We start from the raw sequence: 16,332 nt of genomic DNA, 5'->3' as shown, positions 1-16,332 counted from the left end.
AAATGGTTAAGTAATCTATCATAGAGCCCTTTATATGCTTCAGCTGTAAATTCAATATTAGTAAATTGACTGTTCCTAAGTTTGTTCAAGGTGCAGCTGACAGCAGCAGCAGCCAAGCAAAATAGACTGTCCAGATTGTTGACATAGCAGTGGAGTTTGAGTTCTGTGACAGTGTCCAAGAGGACATGCCATAACACCTCATTTTGAGGAAGTAGGAACCAGACTCATCCTGACTGAATGTAAAGTTTGGTGGGAAAGTTCATTCACTAAGAAGTTCCTTGATTACATTTGCCCAATGCTGACATTTGTTGACTGTCGACTGTACTCCAGAACACAGTGGGTATAATATCACCTTGAAGTGTGCGATCCTTTTGCACATATTCATGAGAACTTTGCAGGTATTAGAGTGTCATATAGAGTGCTGACCAATTGTTGAGAGTCCAGTTATGTCCAAACACTGTTAATGTGTGACCAAAATGTCAGTCATTGCAAAAGCCTTGGGCATGTATACTGGCTTACATGCATGTTCATATTGTGTTGTAGCAGATTTTTCCAGCTTCTGTTGGACCCACAACTATCTGTCTGCTTTGTTTGATATGGATGTTGTTTTGACTGAATGTATCTTCATAGCTTTCATGGCGGACAAAACAATTTTCTGATATGCAGGGTTTGCTTGGTTATATGAAAGCTCTGATATGTCGGGTAAAGCCACGACCAGAGCATTGATAGACTGGGAGGGAACTGTGGATAGCTTCAAATTGAGGGGTGCAGACGGAGGATGTAAAACAATAGACTTGGAGGGAACTGTGGATGGCCCTGCCTCTGGGGGTATAAACAGAGGGGGTGATGCAACAGGCTGGGGCTAGGAGGGAACCATGAATGGTATTGGATCCAGAGGTGCAGACAAGGGATGTGAAACAACAAAATGGAGGGAACTGTGGACAGCCCTGCTTCCTGGGATGTAAACGGAGGGGGTGATGCAACACACTGGGGCTGGGAGGAAACTGTGGATGTGTCTGCTTCCGTAGGTGCAAACAGAAGAGGTGATACAACAGGCTGGGGCTGGGAAGGAACAGATTGCTCAGTGTCTGCTAGGAACATGGACAATGTTTTTGCTGTCAGTCTCTGAGAGCATGTCAGTGGTCAGTGATGCACCAAAAGCAAATAATGCACCATGAGTCTAACCCTCCTTGGTAGAAGCTGATCAATATACTCTGTTTGCAGTTGAATGCTGCAGTCCTTACGCTTCCTGTTGATATTTTGACCTGAGGTGCCCTTGTCTTCAAAGGTAGGCTCTTGACGTGGTTCATCACCATATTCAGGACCGACTGGTAATAATAAGTCATTATCCATAGACAGAACTAGCTGGCTAAAGTCTGGAAACAATGAGCTGATGAAGATGAGGAATCTAAACTGTAGTGTAAGTTGGTGCTAAGCTAAGCAAACACAGCTAGACCCAGGTGCAAGTGAAATCATCGTCCCAAGGGCAGCTAACTGAGTAAAGGGAAACCTCTCTTATAAAAAGAGGGACACCAAACTACTAATAGAGTGATAAGACTAATAGGCGCGCAAAGCACGAGGCAAGGGCGATGCAATATACGATGGATAGACACATGCGATGACATGCGAGTGTGAAAGGCGAAAGGCGAGATGTGCGACACGAAGGTAGTGAAGGCAAAAGACTAGCGAGCAAGAGAGATGAAAGAGAGACAAGGCGAGACAAGTGTTGACACCCCAACTAAGGTTGGCTGATGCTAAGGCAAATGCAGACAACTAATGCACATGACTTTAGATAGTTACTACAAACAACAAGTAAAATTCTCTAGTATCTAAGAACACAGAGAAAGTGGGCGGGAAATTGACCCAGTACATAAGTAATAGGGGGGTATAAGTAAAATAGCTAAGCGGCACTAGGCGTGCAGGTCTGAAGTGATGAGCCAAACAGTCTATAAATAGTACATGAGATATGTAATAGGGTCTCGGTTATGTGCAAAGTGCAGAGCCGAGTATTAGCAATGGAAACCAATTAAGCAAAAAGGGAATATGATGGGAAAACACACCAATGAACTTCTAAGGACATGGGATGGATGGACAGATGAGTGTGGATGCACGAAGTGCACGAACGCGCACAATATCTGCAAAAATGAAACAAGTGCGCTAATGCGCTAGACGTATCCTAAGGATTAGAGCTGGAGTTTGTAGGGAAAGTGAGAGAATTCAGAGGGAAGTGCCTGTGGAGACGCAAGTCTCTACACTGAGAGATTGACTCCTGTTGAGGATTGAAGGATATGCCAGATATCCAGGCGCCCCCAGGCCTGGACTGTAGTTGGACCATAGCTGTAGGGAAATAATATGATCATGTCGGAGACTGTGAAAATTGACGAGAAACTCATGAACAACTCAGACTGCTGCTGCTGGGAGCCAGAGCTGCTGGTAGATGCACTGGACTTGGGAGGCAGCACAAAGCCACTGCGCTATGGTCGCATGGGCACAGGCATCCATATGTCTAGTGCATATGGATTGGTAGTGATGGGGGAACTGAAGGTAAAGTCAAACTCATGATCGTCATTCAGAGGTAGCAGTGCCCCAAACTCAAATGAGTATATTACTGTGACTGTGACAGGTCATCTTGAGTCAATGTGAAGTTGACAATTTACATATTACCAGTGAATCTGACTCCGACCAGATCAGACTCTTCATGCACAGATTTCCACAATAGGAAACTTTCATCTGATGACATGAGGAGACTGAGTAGCCTGTTGCAATCTTCAATGAGGACTAAGTAACTATCAATGTCCAATCATCACTACCAAAATAGGCTCAAGAGCTAACATGTATATTCATACTTAGTCGCACTTGAAAATTTTCAATTGTTTCTTATTATCTAAAATAATAGATAATTGTGTTCATTGGGAGTCTGGTAACTGTGCAGATCTGAGTACATAATATTCCAGCACATAAGTTCTAAACTACACAGCCTAATGATTCCATAGGGGGCTGTGAGGCAGTTTTGGAGCATATCCAAACCATGCCTAAATCTTTGCCTAGTATGGGTAACAGTCACCACAGCACATGAGATTTGACATAAAATATTCCAGTTGAGTCCATTCTAAGTTTAGGTTCATACAATGTGTTTCTCTTACTACAATAGAACAGGTGATAATATGAGATAAGTAGGTAGGACCAAGGGTCAACTGATATAATTGTGGAATATGTTGAATAAAATATTGATTTCTATGCATGAATAGGCTGTGATTGTGCACATGTAGAAAGATGTCAATGATGTTGTAGAGATTTGGACTATTGCAGGCTTGCAACACATTATACTTCAGTTCATACCACTTGGGTTCACAGCACCAACTTGCAGCATCATTCCCTAGCCTTTTCCCAGCTATTTCTATATTGGGCAATGCTTTCCCACATCGTGCAACCTTCCTGTGCTCGTGCATTGCTCACTTTCCCATGCTTTCATTGCCCTACCATCCAGGAGCATCCATATACTGTCCAGCAAGTTTTACTGGTATGTATTTTTACATTTTAGTCAATATGGCACCATATTAGAGCATGGACCCTGACTTACATACCTTATTACATACATTATCTCACACTCGGCTCACTTAGCAAGACACATATATAGGTTCGCATTTTTCACCCTTTACTATACTACACTACACCTTAGTGGAGTTCCCCCATCATGTCCATAGCTAGAGTCAGAATCTATTACTAGTCTTTTGTTGTCATTCATTGAGCCCTCATGCATTGCTCATTGCATTTTGCATTTCGCGTTCCTGTGCTTCGCGTGCACGTCACTCACTTCACACAGCCATTGTGCAATTGTGGATTTGTTTTCTTTGCTTCCCCTTGAATTAAATGTACTTGTCCCTGCAAGTATAGCAGCCTAGGCATCACAATTGATCACTATATCAGCTTCTTGTGTCCCTCCTTTAGATTTATTATCTGACCTGGAGCTAAGTTGATTCATCTTCAACATATTATTACTTATAGAAGTGATCACTGACTTGTCTGAATCAGGGCCAACAGTGTGAGTTGACCATCTGCTTCTGTATGATATGATCTTTCATAAGATCAAGCTGAGTGTCAGTCTCATGGATAGATATCTTGTTGTGGCTGCTGAGTGTAGCAAAAGATTGGGCATCTATTTCAGTAGATGGCAGGTGTTTCTCAAGAAGTCTTCCCATCAGCACTATGGTTTCTTGCTCTGCCCTAACAAAGTCTTCTTGTGCTGCCTGAAGCATGAACTGATGGAGAGCATCAAGCCTTTTACTCTCCTCCCATGCCCAGTATGCCACAAACAGTCCAAGTATTGGCGCTCACAGACTGGCCTTCTTGTAGTGAACAACAAGGCAAAAAGATTGGGGGCCAAGTACATCCATATGCCTCAAAAACATATCTTTAGTCTAAAAGTATGATGTATATAATGAGTAATATATGTTTTCCAAAAAAAAAAAAGGGGGGGGGGGGGAGAACCCACCTTGCCCTTCTCTTCCAATGAATTATCAGAGTCAGAGCTGTCCAACATATATTCAAAGATATGCTGTTCTTGAAAAGATAGTGCCCAGTGATATGGATGGAAAGAACAATGATAATTGTTAGTATGATGCTGTTTAAGATACTGACTTGGTGTTGATGGTCCAACCTTGCTTGAAATACCAGCAACATAGTGTGCGTTGCCTGAGCGCTTAAAATCAGGTGTCAGGGGGAAGACATTGTCATCCATTTCTGAGACTGTGCTTGCTGCTGTGACTAGTTGATGAGTCAATCTATACTATAATATCACTATTTATCAATACCTGATCCTCCAGAAGAGGCAGGAGGAGTGCTTGGAGGAGAGCCTACATAACTAGAAGTGAAAGTTGGGAAAAAGGAGCATTGGAGAGGTGTGGATGGCTTGAAACATGCAGCTTCAATGCATGGAGTGGCACATAAATTCATTTTCAGTTACATAGAGTGTTAGGGAGTAGGGCACAACAAATGAGTGCATAAGAGGTAAATACCCAATCAGACTTTAAAAACACTTCACTGGAGAATTTTACTGGCTCAGATTTTCTGTGCATAAGAAGTGCCAACTATTACTTACTTAGGACAGTTACCAGGATTTCAGGAATAGTATTTGGGCTAGTAATAACCATTTTTGGTGTTTGTGGAGATTTGTTTGTGAGAGGAAATAGAAGTAGTTGATTGAATTACATAAAGTTGCTGTCCAATGCCATGAAGTCATAATACCTGTGTTTCTGATTTGAAGTACCCAGGCTGGCAGACTGCAACAGTTAGTACCTCCAATTTTTTTGGACAGCAAGATCATAATTTCCTGCATCAATCTAGCATATGCTAGGTGGCACACAACCACTAACTATGGCTGATGACAACAGCTGAGGTCATGGTCATTCGTAGTAAATGAGTTAGCCATCTGCCTTGGACTTCACCAGGGTTTATCACAGATTTCGGACTGTCTCTAATTCCACACTAGTCTGAGGGTCACCTGTGTTGATGCTTCAATGTATTGCGGCTTCCACAAGGCAGTATAATTTTGACTCATGATGACCAGTGTAGCAATGGTTGCGACGCTAGACTCGGAACCACAGTTTTTTCATACTCACATGAACACCCAAAACATACGCACACATGTCCAAGCCACTCCACATCAGATCCAGGCGCATCGGACCTTCAGACATCACATCAGCCGATTGCACTTTGCGCGCACTTGTCCATCCCGTGTCCTGTCCATCTGAACTAGCCTCACTAGGTGCGTAGTTATTCCCATGCATGTTATCTGACATTCGGACCGCATTATTACATGTCCGCAGCACCTCGTGTCTTATTACATAGGACATTGGACCCGAAATATATTGCTACTATCTTCACCTGTAGTATTCCAGATTTCTATGTACTTACTTAAATACTCTGTAGTGACCCGTAGCAATCATGATCCAGGAGTTAGGAGTCATTTCCCAACTCTGTGGATCACTCAGAATATTCTTGTAGTTCTTAGTTGCATTGCGAAATATTACCATTTATTCACTGTCATACTCCATCAACCATTATACTCACGCATACCGCTCGCAATCCGACACTCGCTATAAAGTTTCCGACCTATTATCGTGAAATCCGAAAGTCTGAAATCTTGGACATTGCACTTTGGCTTTGGACATCAGATAAGTGCCTTCAGACATCATCGGATTACCTTCGGACATTGTTTTGCAGCATCGGACATTTTGTTATTTGCATTACTGATACATTTTACTACTAATACCAATTAGCAATCCCTTTAGGATCAAACGCACTTGCTCTGCAAGTATAGCAGCATAGGTCATGCTAAAATCTACCTAAACATTGTTGACTAGGTAGTACAATTTCTGCTGAGCCCAGCGGAGATTTACTCTTTACACCAGATACTCTGAAGATAGATTGTAGTATGATAATCTTTAATGGTATTCTGCACAACTCAGAGTTAGTCACATTGAGTATTATGTATTGAGAGACTTAAACCAGCCTAGTAAAAAAATTCTTCAAGATGAACTTTGTGTTCGAAGTTGGTGGTTCGGAACTCTCATCCATCAAGCTAGGCTTGTACCATGATTGTGACAAGAGATCTTGAGAGGCCGCTGTACTGTTCAATACGATCATTGTTACAAGAGCATCTAGAAGCTTGGGCCCCTACCATTTTTCTCCTCATTATACTCATCTCAGCCCTTGCATCACACCCTTACCCCAGCCTCACTCTTGCCACCCTTGTCATCCTCGCATTCCTGTTTGCTCTCTACCTTTTGCTCTAGCAGACCCAACCCTTTCTTGAACGAAGCATATCCATGCTCCGTTTCATCCCAATGACTGATCCTGTGGACAGTCCCCTTAACTCTTACCATCCAGATGGTAACCTATGACATGATGCATGCTGCATCCCTTTGCCCTAGTTTCCTTTCTTGATATCTGACTCAGTGCACAGTCACACGTTGTACTTATACTTGGATCTGCAGCTCTGCATTCATGCCCCTGCCTGTTTCACTTCCTTTTCAGTTCTTTGACTCATTTCGTATCTGCATGTTCTGGTTCATTGATGACTCACTTTGAACATGCTTTCCTTTCTAGTATTACCCTCTAACCTATTCCTTCTTCTGGCAGTATGAGTTATCATCCACTAATACACATTGTCCCCCTCTATATAAACTCGCTATCATGTAACTAGTTCTCTAACTTGAACTTACTTGGTTCTTGACCTCCTACTCTCACCAGAGTGATTCCTTCAGCCTAGCCAGCTGTCTATATTCTACTTTCTTATCTGCTCGTTGCGGATAAGTCTTTAGTCTCAATTTCTACTCATTGACTTCATCATTGAGCAGAATCCCTGTAAACTAGTTGGACTTCTGTCCTTCTATTAATGCAGATCTTATGATTAACCTTCATGTGTCATAAGCCTTGGCAGATATGCTTATTGTCAAGCTCCACTTGACATAATCTACCCGATTTGGACATAGGCATCAAATCTTGCTTGCCAAAGCCTTGCCAAGCAAGACCCCTAACCTTGGGCAAGCCCAAGGACATCCTTGACTGTTGACGACACATGCTCTGTTTGAGCATCACCAATAGACACCATCCAAGTCCATAACAATCATGCTCTAAGTCAGGCTCTGAGCACTAATGGTACAGTCACAATGACTCAGATGATTCAGTTTCAGCTGCTGTGCTGATGGAACTGGGTCAAATGTTGTGTTGGGTAATGTCCTGGTCAGCATTGTTCAATCTCTCTCCTCAACTCATCACAAATACTAAGTCAAGAATAGCTCACATGATATTCTTATAATCTGCCAACAGATACCCAGAAGGCCTACATGACCCTTGGTGTGAGGTGATTCTCTCTACTAATGGACTGAAGAAGCCCACCTGACACTACCAGCAGGCCATGAATCTGACTTAGATCTATCAATGCCACACCTGTCTGCTCAAACAAACTTCAAAGTATTTAGTACATCATATATCATGCATCCATCTGGTGTATGAGTCGCTTAATCCCACTCTTGACCTCCTGATATCTTTCCAAACCCCTTCATATGTACGGTTTGAAACTTGTCAGCCGATTGAGAATTTTTTAGATTTAAACTGGCTTACTTATAGGCACTAATGCACAGTACCTCTAAGTCCCAGTATATACTCAAGTTCAGTCATCTCCATTTCAAACATATGATACTCTCTTGCAACCCAAAGTATCATCATCCCATACCTCATCTGACCAGACTGGATGGGCGGGGTACAGAGGGAACAGCAACTTCAGTTGATAGATGCATTGACACATACGGCACCGCACAACAGCCCAGGTATTGTACATAATTTCCTTTCAAAATTTTAGTGTTGTAACTAATGAACAATTGCATGACTTACCAGCTGTGTTCTTATCAACATGAATACCACCTCCCAGGCCTTTGAGTGTGTTGAAGCAGACAATGAGGTATCTACTGATGATCAGTGAGTAGGAGATATCAGAGAATGATTAATATACTGCATAATGTTGATTTTTGATCTCTCCATTTGCATTCGTATTGGTGTGGTTACCATTGTTCATACTTGTAGTGTGTATATTTGTAGATACACACTGTTACGGACTTGGATAGTGTCTGTTGGTGATGCTTAAACAGAGCATGTGTCGTCAATGGTCGAGGACATCTCTGGGCTAACCCAAAGTTAGGAGTCTTGCTTGGTGAGGCTTTGGCAAGCACGGTTTAACGCCTATGTCCAAATTGGGTAGCTTATGTTAAGTGGGGCTCGACAATAAGTGTATCTGCCAAGGACTTACGACACCCGAAGGTTAATCGTAAGATCTGTGTTAATAGAAGGACAGAAGTCCAACTAGTTAACAGAGGCTTTGCTCATCGACTTTGTCGATGAGTAAAGATCGAAACTAAAGACTTATCTACAATGAGCAGATAAGAAAGTAGAATATAGACTGTTGGCTAGGCAGAAGGAATCACTCTGGTGAGAGTAGGAGGTCAAGAACCAAGTAGATTCAAGTTAAGGAATTTAGATACATGGTAGCAAATTTATATAGAGGAGAGGAAGTGTATTAGTGGATGATAACTCGTACTACCAGAAGAGGAACTGGTCAAAGGGGTGATACTAGAAAAAGAAGGCACGTTCGAGGTGAGTCATAGATGAACCAGAACATGCAGATAAGAAATGAGTCATAGAACAGAAACAGGAAGTGAAACAAGCAGGAGCACGATTGTGCAACTGCAGATCTAAGTATAAGTACAATGTGCAACTGCGCACCGAGTCATAGATCAATAAAAGAAACAGGGCAAAGGGAATGCAGCGTGCGTTGTATCATAGGTTACTGTCCAGACGGTAAGGGTAAAGGGGACTGTCCACAGGATTAGTCATCAGGTGAAACAGGGCATGGGTATGCTTCATCAGAAAAAGGGTCCAGCCAGATGTACTGGCTCTACTGGAGCAACAGGTAGAGAGCAAAGGGGAATGCAAGGATAATGAGAATAACAAGAGCAAGGTCAGGGTAAGGGTGTGATGCAATGGTGGAGACAAGGAGGATAAGGAGAAAAATGGTAGGGGCCCAAGTGTCTAGATGTTCTTGTAACACCCACACAAAAAACCAAATCCTTTAACTCAATCATTCAAGCACACAAAAATTTGTTTTCATTCTCCACCTCTAGATGTCCACTCCTACTGACTACCTCTCTCTAAGATTGATCCCACCGGTCACTCAACTCGTCAATCTTTATCTCACTCCACCTTGACACTGATATACAAAGGTATACAGTTCAAGGTCCCATGGGTGCAGCCAGGTAGCACAGAGCATGTTCTTGTATCATCTTCCTTTATGACGGACCCAAATTTTGATGCATCTGGTCAAGTGGAATGCTAGCTACTACTAATACAAACTTGATATTCTTATCTGTATGAGAATAGATCCATCATGATTCGATACCTCCAAAGACATGATGGGTTCTCCATAATGAGTGGAATTTGCCTTGAAAATAATGTAGAAAGGTACACATGGCACAGCTGTGGAGGCTAGACTTGAAGTGTATTAGGAATTCATGTCCTCAATATTACAGTTGCGGACAGGCAAAGTCCACAAATTTTGTAGGGCCTGCATGTGATTTTTTCAGGCCAAACTGAGGCCCGATCCAAACTCAGGCAGTGAAAATACAGCTAAAAACACTGCTCCGAGGTTTTTCCCACGACATTTTTGGCACGCCAAATTTTTGATGTCTCGTATGATACTTTCTTCATGACATGTCAATAAAACTATGACAGAACTGCTTCGATTGCCATCATCGCACGCTGCGAAACCTGACGGTGCTGTCTCTGTTTGCGCACAGCCCATTCTGCTGCTTTCCCAGTCAAACCTATTCTGTATGCACTCATAAAACGGTACGATCTGTTGATAAACCGCCGGATAACCTCGACTGGACAGGAATCAAGGATTTCCCGTGCCACTTTCTTGGCTGTTGCAAAGCTCGGTTTTGATGCCTCGCGGTAACGGTATTTGCACCAGCCCCAGTACTGCCTCAACAGTTAAGGCTATGAGTTAACTTCGGATATACGGACCACTTACCATCTCGATCGGATTCAGTTCACAGTGAAATTTCGGCAGAAAAATACACTCATGACCCTTGCTTCTAATCAACTCCTCGAGCATCGATGTCTGACACGAGAAATCATCTTGTTGACTGAGGAGTCGTGCCATACAGCAACTTTTGTTATCGATTGGACAAACAGGAGAGCACTTCGCACGCAAGCCTTGGACATTAAATCCACGCTCCTCGAGAACAGTTTTCAGGCCCTTTGGTTCGTCTTTTGCATTAGTCATCTTTTGCACGAGTCCACGCTTCGAGATATCAGGATTATTTAGAGGGATGACTGTGTCGCGCTGCCGACGCTGCTTGCCACCATCAAACTTGTTCATGTTGAATGCTTTGAGAGCATCGGGAGGCTTGAAGTTGATCTTTAATCCATTGAAAGCCACTGTAAGTGTCTCATCCTCCAAATCAGACTGCCAGCCTGATTCCGTTTGACAAGGACTTGATTCTCGAGTCGAGCCCGCCGAACCCAATGCAGATGCAGGAGAAACACTTTGCGATACTTGATGTCGAAGACCGGTGATGTTTCGTGCTTTTTTTCTGGGACGGCCGCGAGCCATGATGAGTTCAATTGTCAATTGTACAGGTTTTTTCCCATGCCATTTTTTGACGGACTCATGTTTTTCTGATTATCGATTCAAAGACAACTCAGCGAAAGCAATCGATTGCACATTTTTCCATATTTTTAGCGAATTTTTAGGGGGCACGCCAAATTTTGGACACTGGAAATGTCGAAATGGCAGCCATGAGAAATCGGCTCGTGCAAATGTATTCTAGATGTCCATTAGTCTATGAAAACACTGCTTCTAACACTTCCCGTTAAGTTGTGCGTCCCAGAAAATTCGGTCTGTAAATTTGCGGACTTCGCCTGTCCGCAACTGTAATGATATTCATAAGTTAAAATTCTTCCTGCACAGCACAGTGACTGAGTCAAACTAGTGGACAGAAGCTCTCCCATGCCCAGCACCATCAACCTCTTGCAAAATGTCAAAGCCTGTCATGATTCTATTCATGGGCCAACCATGACATGTGGTTGATTCATGTGAAAGAAAGGCATGTTCTATTGCAAGGTCATAAATAACCTTCTAGTTAAAATATAAAAAAGAAAAAATGAGAACACTCACAAAACATATGCAGTTAATGCTATTGATCCTTACAGGCAGCGATGGCACAATATCACAACATTGTTATAAACTCATGTGCTAATTTAGTCTTGATGACCAATATGAACACTGCTTTCTGAGAGAAAGTCTTAGATAGTCATATAATTCATAACATAAATTTGAAGAATGAGAATGCTCCACAAGGGGGACTAGTGATGTGCAAGGCCCGGCTTGAAGCCCTGGGCCAGCCCAAGCTGGGCCCAAATAGGCCGGGCTCAGTCCAGGCCTAAGTCATGGCCTGAGCAGGGCTTAGGCCTGGGCTTGGATTCAGAAAAGCCTAAGCCAGCGGCCCAAGCCACGGCTTTGGTATGACACCTTGTCATGTCAGTGGTCACGCCCTACAAGCAGGTCGCCATTGTGTGTTCAGCAATTGGCACGTCCTCATTATTGACTCTTACTATGACACGCGCAATTTGACCATACCACAGATCATATTCACACAAGAAAGAAAGGAAAATTCGTCTGCTATGGGCACCTGTGCTATTGCTCTTGCACACAAACATAACTGAGATGCCGTGCTTGAAGATACAAACCAGGTAAGTGATACATTACCAACTAATAATACTGAGCCCCTTCAAGATGTACTAATCTGGGTCACGACATAATCCATCAGTATTCAGCACTAGTCATCTCGAGTGCTGATCGTCCACCTTCTCTTTCTCACTGCCTTCTCCTGCTCTCATCCATTGTCTGTATTCGTCTGAGCCACGTCAGCAGTTGCTGACATGTGCTGGGTGTTTGCACATGGTGTTTGTGGTGTTTGGAACAACATGGTGGAGCTTGGACATCAATTTCAAGCAATTCAGCATGTGGGCCGCAGCTTGCATGGGCCCAAGCCCTGGCTTTGGGCCAGCTTGGGCTCATGCCTCAGGCTTGAAATCTGGTGAGTCTAAGCTGGGGCTTTGAGCCCAAGCCGGGCCGGAACATCACTAAGGGGGACACACTTACACTGCCATCTCTTGCCAGCCATCATGCTACAACATCACAACCTTATCATGAACTGCTCACAATAATCTAGATTTGCAGACATGAATGGCTATGTGCCAACAACTCAGATTTATCTGAGTATATATTGCCATATTTACTAGGAGCAGACTTATATCCTTCTGTATTTACCACGGGTACAATATCACAGACTCATCAATTCACTGCTGAGGTTATGCCTTTCTTTGTTCATTTACTGGGTGAGATGGCTCCTCCTGATTAGTGCAGACATTTGATGATCAGGAAGTGCTGCCGCAGGTTACTGCGTCCATGCTCGAGAGTATGAGGTGGAAACCTGTCTTTATTGGAGGATGACGCAATAATGAATGACAACATTCCACCAGAGGCCTTGAGCATCGTGCGACTACGGATATAATCTGGAAGAGCTCCTTCATTCCTGCAGGTGAGACTGTTATTGGTACCCATTGGTCAGTAGGCATTTCTTAATCAACTTTTCGGTGTCAGTTCTACTGTGTAGGCAACACAGCAGAACCGACACCGAAAATTTTATTAGCGAGCAGGAGAGATGGTATCAGCGGCCCCAAGTAAATTTACAGTAACAGTGAGGCTTGAATACGTTTCAGGCGCCATGAAGCACTTGTACCTTTTGGACTGTGGTTTTAATCAGTTGTTGCTGTCATCGAGGTAGTAAAGCAAGCCATTAAATTTAGCTTCCGCCGCATCATCATATTTGACGCTCCGACTTGTATGATCTTTACCAAATATTCCTACCTGGCGGTCCTATGGGCTTTCGTGCTTTCTTGCCAGCTATTTCCCCGACTTGCAAAAATCACATCCATTTCATTTGCAAGTCTAAACCTCAGGTTCCCTGCTAAATCTCTGCGGCAAAGTTCAATGTCTACGTTCAACTTTTCGTCATGCCTCAAGTCCCAAAAAGCAGATTTTCTAGCTGATAATGGGGAAGGATGGACAGTGGTAATGGGCAATGAAGCGGGTGGTATGCTGAACTGTGTTTTGCTCGTTCTTAGTCCTTACTGTTGTCTTACACCACAGATCTCGATTCTCTCGCTAGTGCACTCGGATATGCTTGGTTGCGCTCCAACACGAGCGGGAAAGCGATCGCATACATAACTACACCTAGAGAGGATTTTGTCCTTAGAACAGAAAATTTGCACGCCCTTGGTCTCGCTGGAATCAACTAACCTTTCGAAGAGCTTTATTGCTCTGGTGATCCTATTCCATCACACGTGTCGCAATTTGCACTTGTGGATCACAACGTCCTTCAGGCCAGATATGCATCTGAAACAGCCAGGGTTGTTGCAGTGATAGATCATCACGAAGATGAAGAACAATACAAGGATGCTAGTACAACTGATCCCAGGATAGTCGAACCGGCTGGAAGTTGCTCGTCAGCTCTTCCTTTACACAGGGTCCTTACCACGCTAGGGCTCACAATCCGCATCTCATTAGTCATGCCGTCCACAACATCCACATCCACATCTTGTGGAAACTGTCGCTCCTTTAAACGACCTTCGTCCTACCTCTTTCCATCTTTCCAACTACTCACCAATCACACCATGAATAACGATTTCCCTGCACTCTATTGTCCAGCAGTCGTTAATGATTTGGCTCATCGTCTGGGCTCCCTACCCCATTTCCTGGACGCTATCAATGACGTTATGAAATTCGGTCGGTTGGAAGACCACGAATTACAGCACTACAGTCGAAAGGTCGTGCTTTTACAATCGAATCATCTTTTATAGTCAACTGACGATTATCTTTTCGTGCAGATCATTGCTCTGACAGAGGTAAATATACATTCAAGGCTCGCAAACTCGTTCGATAATGCTCTCGGTTCAAGAACGCGCGGATAACTCTCAGACGCGAGGGCGTGGCCTTGTACATGTTCATTCTGTGTTCAGAAGAACTCTTGCCCTACAAGTCGGTATACTTCAAATTGCTTCTTTGGATCAGGTGCCGCAGGCCTGCGTTTCCTGCCGATATGGGGGGTAAATACCAGTCGTTATTTTGTTGGATTCCCTTGTTCACCGTTTGTACAGATCGAATCACTTCGCTCTTGTTCGTTTTGGAGAGCAACTTTGTCATACGGTGTGGGGGAGTCGACACTCGTGCTTAACTGGGCATCGAGGAGTTACTAGTGCCGAAGAACCCACTGGCCGCTCGTGAAAGGACCATCCAGACTGCAGTGAATGCTGCCGCTGGATCTCCGACACGGGAATCATTCGCAGCGTCCGATGTTATGTTAGGTATGTGAACCTACTGCGATACGTATTCAGGAGACATACATTAACAAATGATTATTAGCACCGCATGCTTCGGCGAAAAGACAGCAGAGAATCCACCAGCTTAAAACGAACACCCGTCCAAAAGTGTCTCGTCAATACCTGCCGAGCGACAACTGGGCGCCTCCTGTCCCTCGAAGGCCATTCGTTCGAACAAAAGCCCACAGCTTTGAGGCTGATCCCGAAAGGAAGAAATCATCTCTTGAAGATCTTCTCAAAATCCGAGATTTTGACTTGGATTGATTACTACCACGTTTTATTTTATCACGACCAAACCATCATCTTCCTTTTGCTACATGGCTGTTTTTCAAATTTTGAATATTGTAATTGTATATCCAGTACCTATCACATTATGGACAGACAATCTTCTTTCCTCGGCTCCCACACCACTAGTCGTTGATATTTAGAGTTCTTCACCCCATCCTACCTATGTTCGCAATATCATCTTTCTACTCCTTTCATTTATAGATCTCGGCTGGAGCGGTGCCTTGGGATGTCTTCTTATAAGCGGCCTCCGATAGCTTGGGTGCGACAGGCGTCACTTCTTCAGACAGACATCACACTCCAGCTGAGCTTGAGCATAGTGGGCTGCAGCAAGCAACCTTTATTTCTCGTCGACGGCAACCTCAAGAATTGCTGGTTTACATTGTCCAAGTAAGGATTCCATATCCCGTCCTCTTTTACCCTGCTAAAATTCTGCCGTAGTATCACAAATAGGTTCAGCAACTCATCTGAATCCACGACGACCATCCTGAGACACACACTGATGGCATTCTGGGCGTGCTACTGAAGTACATGTTCATGATCACTCCTGCAAACATAAGCATCAAGGACGCGATGGGCCGTTGCACTTTCCCATTACCCCTTACTGTATTCTCTACAATTCATACCCAAGTCTTCAGCAATGATCAGCGCAGCCTTCTCTCCAATGAGGAGTGCCGTTGAGTACGTATTCTGGGAAGACAGTTAGGCCACGCGTCAAAGTTAGCAATCCAATACCCACCGTGCCAACAGATTTTGGCGCGATAGACATATCTGCAACCTTCAGGCCCGCCACGCCATACACGTTTAACCGCGCGTCGACGACACCTTTCTCTAACATCGGTTTCATGGCGCAAGTCCCCAGCTACACCCGCAGGGATCAGTCAAGCAAAGTCATCAAACCTTTAATTGCACACACCGAGTGCCTGTACGTTTGGACTGAAATCCAATTCAGTATCTTTACGGTAAATTGAGGACCACGGTAAAACAGAGATGGAAGATCAGTAACGCACACTGTATACGTTGCATGTTTCTAGATCATCCGTGTCG

At 43.8% G+C, this 16,332-nt stretch overlaps 4 protein-coding genes across 4 annotated transcripts; 2 read left to right on the top strand and 2 right to left on the bottom strand.

Annotated features, from left to right (window-relative positions):
- Positions 1-574: 574 nt before the first annotated feature.
- On the bottom strand, positions 575-1,353 carry EDB93DRAFT_1254573 (uncharacterized protein; the record flags this gene model as incomplete). Its single annotated transcript, XM_041453640.1, has 3 exons — positions 575-862; positions 937-1,125; positions 1,174-1,353. The coding sequence occupies 3 exons, from the start codon at positions 1,351-1,353 to the stop codon at positions 575-577; spliced, it is 657 nt and encodes a 218-aa protein (XP_041303372.1).
- A 12,063-nt stretch (positions 1,354-13,416) lies between these two features.
- Positions 13,417-14,055, top strand: EDB93DRAFT_848392 (uncharacterized protein). The gene is made up of 2 exons (XM_041457685.1): positions 13,417-13,715; positions 13,772-14,055. Exons 1-2 carry the CDS (start codon positions 13,466-13,468, stop codon positions 13,918-13,920), a joined length of 399 nt encoding a protein of 132 aa, XP_041303371.1. The 5' UTR covers positions 13,417-13,465; the 3' UTR covers positions 13,921-14,055.
- EDB93DRAFT_848431 (uncharacterized protein) lies at positions 14,021-15,214 on the top strand. The gene is made up of 5 exons (XM_041457686.1): positions 14,021-14,448; positions 14,509-14,526; positions 14,580-14,727; positions 14,779-14,985; positions 15,044-15,214. The coding sequence occupies exons 1-4, from the start codon at positions 14,191-14,193 to the stop codon at positions 14,853-14,855; spliced, it is 501 nt and encodes a 166-aa protein (XP_041303370.1). The 5' UTR covers positions 14,021-14,190; the 3' UTR covers positions 14,856-14,985; positions 15,044-15,214.
- Positions 15,215-15,625: 411 nt separating this feature from the next.
- EDB93DRAFT_1331291 (uncharacterized protein) lies at positions 15,626-16,209 on the bottom strand (the record flags this gene model as incomplete). Its single annotated transcript, XM_041455200.1, has 4 exons — positions 16,025-16,209; positions 15,891-15,975; positions 15,786-15,832; positions 15,626-15,709 (listed from the first exon to the last, which is right to left on the bottom strand). The coding sequence occupies exons 1-4, from the start codon at positions 16,130-16,132 to the stop codon at positions 15,626-15,628; spliced, it is 324 nt and encodes a 107-aa protein (XP_041303369.1). The 5' UTR covers positions 16,133-16,209.
- Between the last annotated feature and the right edge of the window lie 123 nt (positions 16,210-16,332).

The sequence above is a fragment of the Suillus bovinus genome, assembly GCF_016758785.1.
Source record: "Suillus bovinus strain UH-Sbo-P2 chromosome Unknown EDB93scaffold_76, whole genome shotgun sequence".
In the NCBI taxonomy this organism is placed as follows: Eukaryota; Fungi; Basidiomycota; class Agaricomycetes; order Boletales; family Suillaceae; genus Suillus; species Suillus bovinus.
The sequence above is the reverse complement of the archived record's forward strand: the minus strand, read 5'-3'. Positions and strand labels throughout refer to the sequence as shown.